This window comes from Acomys russatus, chromosome 3 (genome assembly GCF_903995435.1).
Source record: "Acomys russatus chromosome 3, mAcoRus1.1, whole genome shotgun sequence".
Taxonomy (NCBI): Eukaryota; Metazoa; Chordata; class Mammalia; order Rodentia; family Muridae; genus Acomys; species Acomys russatus.
The window spans coordinates 85679698-85694739 of NC_067139.1; the positions used below are offsets into that span (position 1 = coordinate 85679698).

The 15042-nt window shown below is 43.8% G+C and overlaps 1 protein-coding gene across 1 annotated transcript in view; it reads left to right on the plus strand.

Moving 5' to 3' along the window:
• Parp4 (poly(ADP-ribose) polymerase family member 4) overlaps positions 1 to 15042 on the plus strand; it is a 94825-nt gene that overhangs the window by 37676 nt on the left and 42107 nt on the right. The window contains exons 15-21 of the mRNA XM_051143379.1: positions 2444 to 2568; positions 3274 to 3405; positions 5459 to 5545; positions 7926 to 8090; positions 8714 to 8760; positions 8993 to 9071; positions 12545 to 12682. Of these exons, the coding sequence (XP_050999336.1) occupies positions 2444 to 2568; positions 3274 to 3405; positions 5459 to 5545; positions 7926 to 8090; positions 8714 to 8760; positions 8993 to 9071; positions 12545 to 12682 (773 nt within the window). The remainder of the gene's footprint in view (positions 1 to 2443; positions 2569 to 3273; positions 3406 to 5458; positions 5546 to 7925; positions 8091 to 8713; positions 8761 to 8992; positions 9072 to 12544; positions 12683 to 15042) is intronic.

Consider the following 15042-nt stretch of genomic DNA (forward strand, 5'->3'; position numbering starts at 1 on the left):
AGCTGGAGTTACAGGCAGTTGTTTAGAGCCCCACTGAGTGCTGGGGGTCTTCAGAAGAGCAGGCAGTGTTTGTGGTTACTGAGCCGTGTCTGCAGCCCTCGTGAGTGTTTTAAAGGTCTCATCAAGTTTTGTTCTTCCACTTCCTTGGTTTATTCCAGGTGGTGTTTTGAAGCTATTAGAAATGGGATTGTTTCCCCAATTTCTTTCTCAACATGCTGCTCTTGGCATATACAAAAGCCACAGATTTTATATCTTAATTAATTAATTAATTATTCTTTTTTTGGTTTTTCAAGACAGGGTTTCTCTGTGTAGCCTTGGCTGTCCTGGACTCACTTTGTAGATCAGGCTGGCCTCGCACTCACAGCGATCCACCTGCCTCTGCCTCCAGAGTGCTGGGATTAAAGGCATGTGACACCATGCCCAGGTGTATTTTAATTTTTAATCCTGCCACTTTGTTCGACGTGTTTTTATCAGCTCTAAGAATTTTCTGGTGGAGATTTGGGTTGGTTTGTTGTTGTTGTTGTTTTGGTTTTTTTAATGTAAAGAACCATAGCATCTGCAAATAAGGATACTTCGACCACCTTTCCCCCATTTTTTAACCCTTTCATTGCTTCTCTCGTCTTGTGGCTCTAGGTAAGACTTTCAGGACTGCAATAAGAGGTGAGAAAGTGGACGCTCTTGTCTTATTCCTGCTCTTGGTGGAGATGCTGAGCTTTTGCCTATTTAGTATGACAGTAGCATACAGCTTTATTGTGCTGTCACATGCTCCTCTGTTCCCAGTCTCCTCGGTACTTTTGCCATGAAGGGGTGTTGGGTCTTGTTAGACACCTTTTCTGTGTCCAGATGATCACGTGACTTCTGTCCTCAGAGCCATTGATGTGATTATGTTGATTTGCATGTGTTGACTCATCCCTGCAGGTATTTTGTTAAGAGTTTTTGTGATTCTACCCATTAGGGAGATTGGTCTATAACTGTCACTGTTGTTGTTGTATGCTTTTGGTATCTGGATCATATATATATGGTTCATAAGCAGAATTTGCTGATATTTGCCCTTTCCTATTTTATAGAACAGTTTGAGAGGCATTGCTATTCGTTTTTCTTTGAAGGTCTGATAAATTCACCTCTAGATACATCTGGCCCTGAGCTTTTTTAGTTATGAGATTTTTTTAAAAATCATTTTGTCATTCTTTACTTCTTAGAGATCTGGTTAAGTTGTTTATCTAATCTTGGTTTAAATTCGGCAAATCAGGGGCTGGAGATGACATGTTTCAGGGGTTAAGAGTACCAGTTAAGTCCAGGGGCTGGAGACATGTTTCAGGGGTTAAGAGTACTAGTTAAGTCCAGGGGACCTGGGTTCTATTCTAAGCACCCACATGGCAGCGCATAGCCTCCTGTAACACAGTCCTAGAGGATACAATGCCCTCTCTGGCCCCTGCAGACCAGGAACACACAAGGACAGGCACAGACACACATGCAAGCAAAATACCCACACATATAAGATAAAATTTTTCTCTAAAATTTAGTAGATTCTATACATCTAGAAATTCATCCATTTCTTTTAGGTTTTTCAAATTTAGTGACATGTGTTTTTAAAGTATACCCTAGTGGCTTGGAATCTCATTTGTGTCTGTCATACTGGGTCTCTTTCATCACTAATTTTATTAATCTGAGTTTTTCTTTCTTTCTTCTGGTTAGTTTGTCTATCTTAACAAATATAGGAAAAGCAAAAGGCTCCTTCTTTCTTCCCCTGGCTTAGTGCTTAATGATTTTTAATGAAATAAAAAAGTAGAATTGACTTTGAGAATGCTTTCCTCACTGGGTTTATGTTTCATAATGGGTATTAAAATTACAGTGGCAACTGGGCATGGTGGCACACGCCTTTAATGCCAGCACTTGGGAGGCAGAGGCAGGTGGATCTCTGTGAGTTCGAGACCAGCCTGGTCTACAAAGTGAGTCTAGGACAGCCAAGGCTACACAGAGAAACCCTGTCTCGAAAAACCAAAAAAAAAAAATAACTTACAGTAGCTTTGAGCATAGCTCAGCTGGTAGACTGAGTGCTTCCTATGCATGATGCCCTGGGTTCCATCCCAGCACTGCCTTCACAAAGGCAAGAAAACAAAACAAAAACCAAATTATAAAATAACAGCTGATATGGTGGCAGCACACCTATAATCCCAACACTCGGGAGGCAGAGGCAGGCGGATCACTGTGCGTTTGAGGCCAGCCTGGTCTACAAAGAGAGTCCAGGACAGTCAAGGCTACACAGAGAAACCCTGTCTCTGGGGAGGAAAAAAAACCCTCATAGAATACTATGGGTATAATATTATTTTTCCATCTTTGCCAAAATATAATGTCTAAACAATGGAGCAAGCGATAAGGATGAAGATGGTAAATCAAGAGTGGTGGCCATGGTGGGGCTGATGCTGTGATTGTAACCCTGCAGATTTCCAGTTACCGGACGTCAAGTCTCTCAGCAGCGTCAAAGCTGGCCTTCAGGACACATCAGCAAATTCTGTCCCTCTTGACAGTGTTCACATCAAGGGAAGAATAATAGACTTTGTAGCCCAGGTATGCTGTTTGTGGTTTTATCACACACAATTAAATGAATATAAGTCATAAATAAGAATTTGGCGGCAGGTATCTTGAACTAAATGAAATAGAGATGTCACTCGTTTTTTAAAATTAAGTACTTAATACAGGCACATGGTTTCCCCCCAAATATTCTACCTGTAGTTGCTTGAGTCCATCATGGAGTTGGCATCCACAAATAAAGAAGACCAACTGTATGCTATTCTAAAATCTACTCAGTAAAATCGTTTTTCACTTACATTTTTAGCTTATCATAGATTTATTGAGACAAAGCTGCATCATAGGGCCAGGACTGTCTGCATTCCAGAAGTTCCCAGCCACATGACACGTGGAAGGCAGCAAAACTCTTAGCATGAGAGGGGCTTCTTGACTCCTGTCTGGTCAGGCACATATTGCAGGCTGAGTGTGCAGCTGGCACCCTGGGTTCCACAGCATGAACAGTCCATTGTAGTGGTAGGAAGCATCCGACCCCAGAAGCCAGGCTTGTGACTTTGGAGGACGTGTTGAAATGTAAGGGATTTGAACTGTGAGCAATGGTGTATACCTGCAGTCCCAGCCTTTGGACTAAAAAAAGCAAAACAAATCTTAGGATTTGGAAATGAATTATATATAATTATTTCCATTGGTTGTTCTTCCATGTGATTTTATCAATTACATGGGATTCTTTTTTCCCTCTCCTTTCAGGTCATTGTTTTTCAGACATACACGAATCAAAGTCAAGTGCCTATTGAGGCAAAATATATCTTTCCTTTGGATGAGAAGGCAGCCGTGTGTGGCTTCGAAGCATTCATCAACGGGAAACACATAGTAGGAGAGGTGAGAGGAAAAAGTGCATGGAGTCCTCATATACCCAAATCTTCATTATCTGAGTCCCCATACTGTAAGATTGGGACATGTTCCTTAAAGAATGGCGTTCTACAGTTAGCTCACTGACGGGCCCCTCTTCAGACTTCACTGTTCTTTCACAAAGTCTTCATTTAGACAATTTCAGCAAAGAAAGTTATCTCCTTTTTGTCTTTCTTTTTTTTTTAATTAAAAAAAAAAAAAGATTTATTTATTATATAGACAGTGCTTTGCCTGCATGTATACCTGCAGGCCAGAAGAGGGCATCCAATGGTTGTGAGCCACCGTATGGTTGGTGAGAATTGAACTCAGGACCTCTGGAGGAGCAGTCAGTGCCCTTAACCTCTGAGCCAGCTCTCCAGCCCCTTGTCTTTCTTTTTAAAATTTTTTATTGTGTTTTTATGTGTCTGTGTGCACATGCATACATGTACGCATGCCACAGCCTGTGTGTGAAGGTTGGAGGACACTCTCAGGAGTCAGTTCTCTCTTGTCATATGTGGATCCCTGGGATGAAATTGACATCATTAGGCTTGATGGCACAGGCCTTAACCCACTGAGCCATCTTGCTACCCATAAAAGAAGTTATTTCAGTGTCCAAAGTTTAAGAGAGAGAGGAGGGCATAGTGACATAAGCCTGCCATCCGAGCACTCAGGAGGCCGAGACCAAGGGTCTGGAGTAGCTCTTGCTGTATAGTGAGTTACAGCCTGGACAGCTTGGTTTTAAACAGGCACAGTTGAAAGCTGATGAAGTAGCTGGGCGTGGTGGTGCATGCCTTTAATGCCAACACTCGGGAGGCAGAGACAGGCGGATCGCTGTGAGTTCAAGGCCAGCCTGGTCTACAAAGTGAGTCCAGGACATCCAAGATTACACAGAGAAATCCTGTCTTGAAAAGCAAAAAACAAAAAGAAGAAAGTTGATGAAGCATACATAGGTGTTACAGTTATATAAAATACATGCAGACATACAGTATTTTATGATCAGCTTTCATTGTGTATACTGACCTCACACTCACTCGGGAACCCTGGCTAACTTTGAACTTGCAACAGTCCTGCCCCAGCCTCTTAATGTTGGAATTAAAGGAGTGCTCTGCCACACCCAGCTTCATAGCTCTCATCTGAGTTTGCAATATGAATCCTACCTAACTGAAGTGAACTTTTTCAGAAAAAAAAAAAAAAAAGAAAGAAAAAAAAAAGAAGTGTACCCAAAAGTAACAGAAGCTAGGTGTGTACCCATAGGAATGTAGGTGAATACTTGCTTAACATCCACAGGCCCTGGCTCTATCCAAAAGACTAGCCTACAGTTGCAATTAGAACCCATGATGTTAGAATAAAGTTTGAGGATGAAGAATGGTTCTGTGGTTAAAAGCATTTGCTGCTGCAGAGGACCCTGGTTCCAATGTGGTGGTGCACACCTTTAATCCCAGCACTCGGGAGGCAGAGGCAGGTGGATCTCTGTGAGTTAGAGACCAGCCTGGTCTACAAAGTGAGTCGAGGACAGCCAGGACTGCAAGAGAAACCCTGTGTCAAAAAGCAAAAAAAAAAAAAATTTATTATAATAATAATAACAACAACAATAATAATACATAATGAGATAAACCTTTTTGTTCCAAACTTTTCATTGTCAGCTAGTGACTGGAGTTTGGTCCTAACATGAGGAGGATTCTCTTTAGCTGGCCTCTTCTAGTTCAGACCCTTAGTAGGCAGTACACATTTGCTCATCTGTTTATGTAAGTTTTCATTCATGCTAGACTTAGTTTCATGGGTTTATCTAGGCTTTAATACATACTGGTGTCATTTTTCTTATTAAAGTCTGAAGTCACTCTTCCTATAATGAGCATTTAAAAAAAATCTTTCCCAAATGTGGGCATCACACCTCACATGGGTAATATCAGCAGAGGCAGGAGGATTGTTGCAAATTCAAGACCAGTCATGGGATGCATAGTGAGTTCCAGGCTAGTCTAGTACAGAGACCTCACCTCACAAAAATCAAAACAAAGAAAATCATCATCATAATCATCTTTTCCAGATAAAAGAGAAGGAAGAAGCCCAGCAGAAATACCGAGAGGCTATCAGCCACGGTCACGGCGCCTACCTGATGGACCAGGACGCTCCGGTACAGCCTGCTGCTCACCCTGCGGCCAGCGTGTTACTGGAAATGATTTGAAATAGGAAAACATAATAGAAACCACAATCATTTCCAGTTCTCTAGGCTTTTAAGATTTCTCATAAATGCCACACATGGGGGCATACATCATAATCTCAGCACTTGAGAGGTTGATGCAGGAGAGTGGCTACCAGTTCCAGGCCTACCTGTTCTATGTAGTGAGCTCTAGGCTGTACAGAGAGCTACCTAGTAAGACCTTGTCTCAAACACACTGACAAAAGCCCATTATACGTACAGGAGGTCAAGCCAGTGTATCCATGTGAGTTGTCTAAATAAGGGAGGAAGTGATGTCAGCGTTATAGGAAACAGGAAGAGCTGGTATGCTGCTGGGCACTGGGTTGCCAGAACTAATAAAAAAAGCCACACATTTGGAGTACACTTTTTTTTTTTTATCTCTGACTATAAAATATAATATATTCATGGTTTCCCATAACTTAACTCACCTATCAATGTGACTTTTCACCAAGTCATAACCCGGAAGTCATTGCTGTAAGATCTTTTAGAAATGTTTGGTTGAGGGAAGAACACACTAACAGTTATCGCGGATCTAAGGTATAGGCTGCTTTAATTTTTTTTACTTTTTTTGAGACAGGGTCTCTCTGTGTAGCCTTGGCTGTCCTGGACTTGCTTTGTAGACCAGGCTGGCCTTGAACATATATATATGAGCAGTGATGGCCATAGACATAACAATACCAAGACCCGGCTAGCGCTTCGCTCTCTGCCGGATTTCCAATCAACAACTGAGCATGCAGAGACACGGCTTCACTCAATGTACCCCAACAAGTAATAACACTCAAGCCTCAATTAATCATTCATCTACTTGTCTAACCCAAATGTGCTAACTTTTTCTCCTAGAGGTAGAATGGCAAGTGTCATTAGAGATGTTGAGGTGAGCTGTGTGGGTATCAGGAAAAAGGTGTCTAGAACTGGGCACATAATGTTACAGAATTAACACACCTGCCCAGTGAGCAATCACTCCAGCACTTAGCGATAAGTAAGGAAGAACTCTTTAGCAGCCGTGCACAACTGGTTCTCACTAATGCATGAAAGGGAACCGGCCCTGGACAGAACCCCATATCAGCTCGTATAGATTCACAGCCCCAAGTTACACTCTGAGTCATTAAGCAGGTTTCACAGAGACAGAAATTGCAACGTTTGGTTGTTTGGACAAATGGAGAGGTTTACAACATAAAGCACTGTCATAGTCACCCCGAGACAGAGCAGGCTGCTTCTCCCAGGCAGACGTTAACCAGGGTTGTCCTGTTCGCCTGGCAGAACTACACTTGTCCTGATCATAAGAGAGCCAGGAGTGCTCCTTAGCTAACGTTCTACTTTGTGGGACCTCGTATGTCCTCAGCAGCCTTCCTAGAGGCTCTATGATTCAATTTACTATTCTTGCTTTCTCTTGTGTCAGTAGCTCAGGTGGTGAGTGCTTGCATGGAGCCCTGGGTTCCAGTTAGCATCAGATAAACCAGGCATGGTACAACACACCTGTGACTCTCATGAAGCAGAGGCGCGGGTGGGTGTGTGTGTCAGAGTTCAAGGTCATCCTTTGGCTACATAGTGAGTTTGAGGCAAGCTAAGGATATATGAGACCCTGTCAGGGAGGAAAGGAAAGGAGGGAAGGAGGGGAAGAGAGAGAAAGAAGAAACAAAGGGAAGGGAGTGAAACCTAATTTCTCCTATTTTTTCTGTCTTAGCTGCTCACTGGATTGCCAGCTTCTACAATAACTATCAATATTCCATTCAAAGAATTTTTTTTTTGAGACAGGGTTTCTCTGTGTAGCCTTGGCTGTCCTGGACTCACTGTGTAGACCAGGCTGGCCTCGAATTCACAGCGATCCACCTGCCTCTGCCTCCCAAGTGCTGGGATCAAAGGTGTGCTCCATCACCGCCCCACAAATGTTAACTCTTTTTAAATGTGCAATTTTAATGAGCAGACTGAGCATAGTGTAAGCTCAGAGAACGCTGCTTTCTGTAGCCATTTGCCACCAAGGTCAGAGGCGCCACAGGTCCCTCGAGGAAGGGGTTGTGTGGAGACACCCATGTGGCAAAGGGTATGTGGCTGCAGCGTGCAGTGCCTTGAGCAACATTCTCACTGGCCATCATGTCCTCTGCCCCTCACAGACGTCACCCTGTCCCCATCCATCACTGGTGACTTGCTCCAGAGTTCCCATTTACACATTTACACTTACAAAATGGCACACCACCGCTTTCCTGGGGAAGAACTTGGGTGGCTGTCTTTGCGTCACTTCGGCAATACCAGGAATTAACTAGCAGAGAGACTGGCAGAGAGTGGATACGCTTTTGAGTAGCTGTTTGTGTTCCAGGACGTTTTCACTGTAAGTGTCGGAAACTTACCGCCTCGGGCCAAGGTTCTCATCAAAATCACCTACATCACGGAGCTCAGCATCCAAAGCCCGGTGGCCATCTTCTTCATGCCTGCCACTGTAGCGCCCTGGCAGCAGGACAAGGCTTTGAATGAGAACCTTCAGGTGGGTGTGCTTAAGATGGGCTTGATGGGCCCAGCGTGGTGATGCACGCCTTTAATCCCAGCACTCAGAAGGCAGAGCCAGGTGGATCGCTGTGAGTTCGAGGCCAGCCTGGTCTACAAAAGCAAATCCAGGCCAGTCAATGCTACACAGACAAACCCTATCTCAAACAAACAAACAAAAAAGATGAGGTTTGATGGGAGCCAGGTGGTGTGCGCCTTTAATTCCAGCACTCCGGAGGTAGAGGTGGGTGGATCTCTGTGAGTTCAAGGCCAGCCAGGTGTACATAGTGAGTTCCAGGACAGCCAGAACTCTGTCTCAAAAAGCCTAAAATAAAATAAAAGGGAGGGCACTGGAAGGATTGGTCGGTGGTTAGGGGTGCTTGCTGCTCTTCCAGAAGTTCGGATCCCAGTGCCCTCATGATAGCTAAGTGCCTGTAACTCCAGTCCCAGAGGATTCAGCGCCCTCTTCTGGCTTCCTCGGGCACTGCATACATGTGCCTGGTAGCCAGTGCTGCTTGTAAATGAGCCTGTGTTGATGCTGTCAGCTGGGTCGGGCTGAGATCACCTTACTACCCCAAAGCCTCACAGAAACCCTGTTATTCACACATACTTTTTTTCTACTAGGACACAGTGGAGAAGATCTGTGTAAAGGAAGTTGGAGCCAAGCAAAGGTTTGCACCTACAATATCTGTCCCGTGGATTAACTCATCCGATGGGCACTGGTTTTATAGCTTAAATCTTCAGTTACAGTTGTTGGAAAGGCTGGGGGCGTATAGTTCAGTGCTGGAGTGCTTGGATCTCTGGCTTCCATTTGTGGGGCTGCAAAAGAAGAAAAATCATTTGAAACAACGCCAAGCGAGGACCGAAGACCTTGTACTAACGCGACCTCTTCGTTTTCTGTAGCTTCTCCCTGGCCATGTCCATTGAGATGCCCTACGTGATAGAATTCATTTCCAGTGACACACATCAACTAAGGCAAAAGGTCAGTGACTCCTCCTTTGATTTCTCCCATTAATTTTATCATATCAAAAATATATGCATGTGGCATAAAAGTAGACTAATGCCACAGCAGCCTCGACAGGCAGCAGTCAGTGCCCCTCGCTGCGCCACATGTCGGTGCGTCGCCTTGGATGTTGGGGCTGTTTCTCTGTGGTCCCCCGGGGTTTTAAATAATTGTTTTCACTGTTTTGTCTTGATTCATCTGCTTCATACAGGCGTGGATGTAGCTCAGTTGTGTAGCGTCCACCCAGGATGTATGAAGCCCTGGCTTTTATCCTTATTATTAAGGGAGAGGGGAAGGCTGACTTTTGATGCCCTGTTTTGGCAGGAGTATGTAAACAATGTTTAATTGAGCTAATAAATGCATTACAAGGACATTTTCTTTTTATATAAAGACTTGTTTTCATGTGATGAGTGTTTGCCTGTGTGCATGTATGTGCAGCACCTGTGTGCCTGGTCCCCACTCTGGCCAGAAGACAGCACTGGATTCCCTGGAATTGGAGTTACAGATAGTTGTGAGCCTCCATGTGAGTGCTGGGAAGCAAACCCGGGCCCTCTGCAAGAGCTGTAAATGCTCTTAGCCACTAAGCCATCTTTCCCACACTGACATTTTATTTTATTTTTGTCTTGTTTTGTTTTTCAAGACAGGGTTTCTCTGTGTAGCCCTAGCTGTCCTGGACTCTCTTTGTAGACCTGGCCTCTAACTCACAGAGATCCCCTGCCTCTGCCTCCCAAGTGCTGGGATTACAGGTGTGCACCATCACTACCCAGCAAGACAATGCTGAAGATGGAAAGCCCTTCCATGCTCCTGGAATGAAAGAATTAATGTTGAGTGTTTTAAAATATATATCCACTTTTATTTTGTTTAGATATGTGTATGTGTATATGCATGTGTGTATATGTGTGTATATGTGTCTGTGTGTGTGCGTTTATGTTTCATGTGTGTAGGTGTCCTCAGAGGCCAGAGGAGGACTTTAGTATTTACTTTTAAAAGTCACCCCTAGAGGCAGGTACAGTGGCGCATGCCTGTAATCCCAGCACTTGGGAGGCACAGGCAGGTGGATCTCTGTGAGTTCAAGGCCAGCTTAGTCCACAAATTGAGTCGAGGACAGCCAAGGCTACACAAAGAATCACTGTCTAAAAAAAGAAAAAAGAAAGAAAGAAAAGTTTGTTTTTAGGCGGGGAATATAGCCTTGAGCTTGATGTTTACCTAAGGCTGACCTTGAACTTCTGAGCCTCCTGCCTCAGTTTCCCAGATGCTGGAATTAGAATTGTGTGCCCCCTTGTTGGATGGTGGCAGATGGATCTCTGAGTTCTAGGACAGCAGGAAAGCCAAGGTTATGTAGAGAAACGCTGTCTGGAAGAAAAAAAAGGGAAAGAAAGAAGAAAAAGAAAAGAAAGAGAGGGATGGAAGGAGGGAGGGAGGGAGGGAATGTGTGTGCCCCAAATCTGGCTTGAAAATGTGTTTTGGTTTTTTTGGGGTTTTGTTTGTTTGTTTGTTTGTTTTGTTTCCTGTGTCCTATCTCTACTCTTTGAGTTTCTGTTCATTTACTGTCTTTACAGTTTATTTTAGAGGGTTTCATTTTGCAGATATTCCCCCAAATGCCAGAAGTGTGGGTGAATCTCTGGATTCATCACTCAGGCAAAGATATACGGATCTAGTCAGTTGGAATCGGGTGTTTGTGGAAGATGAATGCGAAGGTTGAGTGTTTTGAATGCTGATTTAACTTTCTCTCCCCTAAATGAAACAACTCTGTGCACTAGGCTCCATAAGCCACGGCTTCCCAGTCTGGGGTCTATTTGGCTGGATTCTCTTCAGCAATACATCTCTGACTTCATTTAGTGGGGGATGAGGAATAGATGGTGCTCACTGCTTGCTCTTCCAGGTTTGGCAGTCTCCTGCAGCCGGAGCACTCAGTACACAGCCTGTCCACTTGCCGTGTGTTCTCAGTAGCTGGCGACCTTTTTTCCTTGACTCCTCAGAGCCAGTGAGCACATTGCAAGTGTCTGTCTCTCCTGGGTAGCAATCATTTGCCTGAGTCACCTGCCACAATGTCACAATTATCCATCCTCCTGAAACATAGTAACAGCTTTCTTTGTTACTTGTTCGCTGTCCACCTTTGGCCTCGCATGCTCTTTGTTGATTCTTCTTCATTATGAGATCTTAGCTTTCTCTTGGGAGCAGAGTTACTGCGTGGGTTTAATCGGTTTGGAGCAAGCCCTCCTCACTGGCTCAGTTTTTGTTCTCAGGTCGCTGCGGTGTGGTTGGGACAAGGTGGCCTAGGACCACCTGACTCACACACAGCTAGCCACAGGGTCACTGTGTGTCAGGCTGGCTCAGGGTCGTTCATGTGGTGGTGGGTGAGTCCCTGTTAGCAACAAGTCAAGGGCAGCCCTGTGCCGAACTGTTCAGTCTCCTGCTCCCATCACATTGCCCGTAGTATTGATCAAAGGAAGTCACATGGTCAACCCTATTGGCAAATTCATAGTTGCCATTTCCAAGTTGGGGGAGATCCTTAAGACACTGGCCAGAAAGTTTATTAGTGCTACCTGGTATTAAATGTAGCTTCTTAAATTTGGGAATGATACACACACACACACACACACACACACACACACACACACACACACACACACATTTGCTTTCGATGTCTAATGGGAATTTTTATTTTACAGGAACAAGCATCAAAGATCTCTGATCCTCTCACAATTTTAGTTATTTGGAGTTGTGTGTCATCCTTAATTTCCTAGTAATAAAGTTTTTCTTTACCATTAAAAAAAAATCACTGCAAAAGAGTTAGTTTCCCCAAGTGCAGACTTGCGGCCATTTTATAGTGTACTGTATTGTCCCTGTTATTTTAAATTATCATTCACATCTTCAAAAGTTGTTTTATGCTGAGTGCGGTGGCACACGCCTTTAAGCCTAGCCCTTGGGAGGCAAAAACAGACGGATCTCTGAGTTCAAGGCCAGCCTGGTCCAGGTGAGGTCCAGGACAGCCAAGGTTACACAGAGAAACTCTGCCTCAAAAAAACAAATAAAAGAGAGAGAGAGAGAGAGAGAGAGAGAGAGAGAGAGAGAGAGAGAGAGGAGATGTTTTATATTTGTAAAAACATACTTTAAAAACAAAGTGTAAGCCCAGAGTGTCTCATGGGTGTTAATATGTTTTATTGTTTCACGTTCTGCCTGTATGGTGTGCTTTCTATTGTACCCACATAAACACACAGATCTGTAATGTTTACATACAGAATTGTTTCAGACTTCATTAGATCTGACTCTAAAAATCAGCCTTAGAGTTTCAGGAAGGTAACCACTAGGATAGTGGTCATTCGTATTTTTGAGTGTCTTACTGCAGTGCTGATTCGTAATGGAGTTATATAAATAATGCAAGTATTTACAGTAGTCAGGGTGCTACCATTCCCTTACTTACCTTGCTGTGCTCTTGTTTTCTTTTGCAGAGCACAGACTGTAAAGCTGTAATCAGCACTGTGGAAGGCAGCTCCTTGGACAGCAGTGGCTTTTCTCTCCGCATTGCTCTGAGTGATGCATATCTCCCAAGAATGTGGGTTGAAAAACATCCAGAAAAAGAAAGTGAGGTATGTTCCTTCTTAGGAGTAGGAAACACTGTCAGATGTGGTAGTTCGCTTGGAGAAGCTGAGGCAGGAGAATTGTCACTAGTTCAAAGCATGCCTTGGCTACGTAGCAAGAAAATATGAACATACATACATACATACATACATGCATGCATACATGAAATAGCTGGGCATAGTGCTTCATGCCTATTAATCCCAGTGCTTGGGAAGTAGAGGCAAGGGGAAATCAGGAGTTTGATGTCATCCTTATACACAAAATTTAAGACCAGCATATGCCTATATGAGACACTGTCTCAATAAATAAATAAATAAAAGAAGTAGAAAGACACTTGTCTATTTGTCTATTGGGGTAAAAGTGTGAATAACTATGCCACTAAAGTTGGACTTTATTTTTTGAAACAGGGTCTTTCTATGGAGTTTAGGCTGTTCTTGAACTTTCTTTGTATCCCAGACTGTAGTGTAGTTGTAGTAAACGTTATTTACTACACTATACAATCTCTGTATGCCCAGAGATAGACCAGGCTGGCCTCAAACTCACAGAGATCCACCTGCCTCTGCCTCCCAAGTGTGGGATTAAAGGCGTGCGCCACCACCACTGTCCGACAGGATATTTCTTCCTTTGCTCTTCCAGGACAGCTAGAATTGTTACACAGAGAAACTCTATCTCGGGGGGTGGGGGGTTGGCGCGGATAGGGGGTGAGGGGTTGGGGAGGAAATGTATGATCCACCAGGATTTGGGAGGGGAAGGATCACCTTACCCCATGAGTAAACCACCCACTTTGAACTCAAGTGTTCACGAAACACTTAAAATCCATAACAAAAGGCACTGGGCTGCTTGCCTTTGGGGCAGCCCACTTCAATCTCTTTGGAGCTTGCTTTACTTAGATGCACTAAGCTATTTCTTCTAGACTGTATTCTTTCCTTCAAGGAGACCAAGAGCTACCCTCTCCCTAATAGCACTGACTGGAGTTGTACATGCCTGTACTTCCAGCACCTGGGAAGTCACAAGTTCTGGGCATACAGAGATTGTACAGCCTAGTCTACAAAGCGAGTCCAGGACAGTCAAGGCCACACAGAGAAACCCTGTGTCAAATAAATAAATAAATAAACAAATATTAAAAACAAGCAAATTGCAATAATGGCCATAATGCAATTGTGTGCATTTGTTACAAATAATTGCTGCTTCAGTTAAAGTTAAAATTGAACGTTAGAGCACAATGGTACATGCCCGTAATCCCAGTACTTGGAGGCAGAATCAGGCAGATCGCTGTGAGTTCCAGGCCAGCCTGGTCTACAAAGTGAGTCCAGGACAGCCACAGCTATACAGAGTAACCCTGTCACACACACACACACACACACACACACACACACACACACACACACTAAGCGAACAAACAAACAAAAAACTGAACCTTGGGGCTGGCAAGGTGGCTCAGTAGGAAGAGCACGTGCCACAGAGTCTGAAGGCCTGAGGTTGATCTCGGAGACCCTCGTGGTAGAAGAGAACAGGCTCCCACAAATGTCTCCCATTTCTACACACATGTGCCTATACATCCATGCACATGATGTAAACAAATAATAAAGTAACTTATAAATAAGAAAATGTAATAAATACAAGGAGCTGGAGAGGTTTCTCAGTAAGAGCACTGGCTGCTCTTCCAGTGGACACAGGTCTGATTAGCAGCGCCCACGTGGTGGCTCACAATTGTCTCTAACTACAATTCAAGGGAATCTGACACCCTATTTTTGCCTACAGGAACACCTGGTGTACACATGGTGCATAGAAACCATGCAGACAAAGCACCCATGCACATAAAAAATAACACCATTTAAAACTGAAACGCACATGACAGTACATCACACTACTTAATAAGAGACCTGTACATGTATTTTTAGTATTTATTTACTACACCATCTGTACTCCTTTTAGAATAGTGTGCGGGTGAGAGAGATCTATTATTCATTCGTTATTTGTACAAGGTCAGCTCCTGTGTTGCTGTTGTTTTGTTTTGTTTTAAGATGGTCTATATTTGAGGGACTAGGGTCTTGTGTAGGCCAGACTGGCCTGAAAGTCATTAAACTTCTGATCCTCCTGCCTCTTAGTAGGCATAATCTCATGGGTAGGAATTACAGAGAGCACCACCTCCAGTTTTTTGCAGCACTTGAGATTAAACCAAGGCCTTAATGTGTGCTACACAAGCTACCAATGAGCCGGGTCCCAGAGCCCTACGTAGGCTCTTGATTCTTTGGCTGTTTTTTTGTCTCATGTGTTTACATCATCAATTCTAAACATTCTACCCTTTATTTGAATGCCTAGGCTGCCCCTCCCTTAACACCTAGTAGGTCATTTTATTATTGGGAAT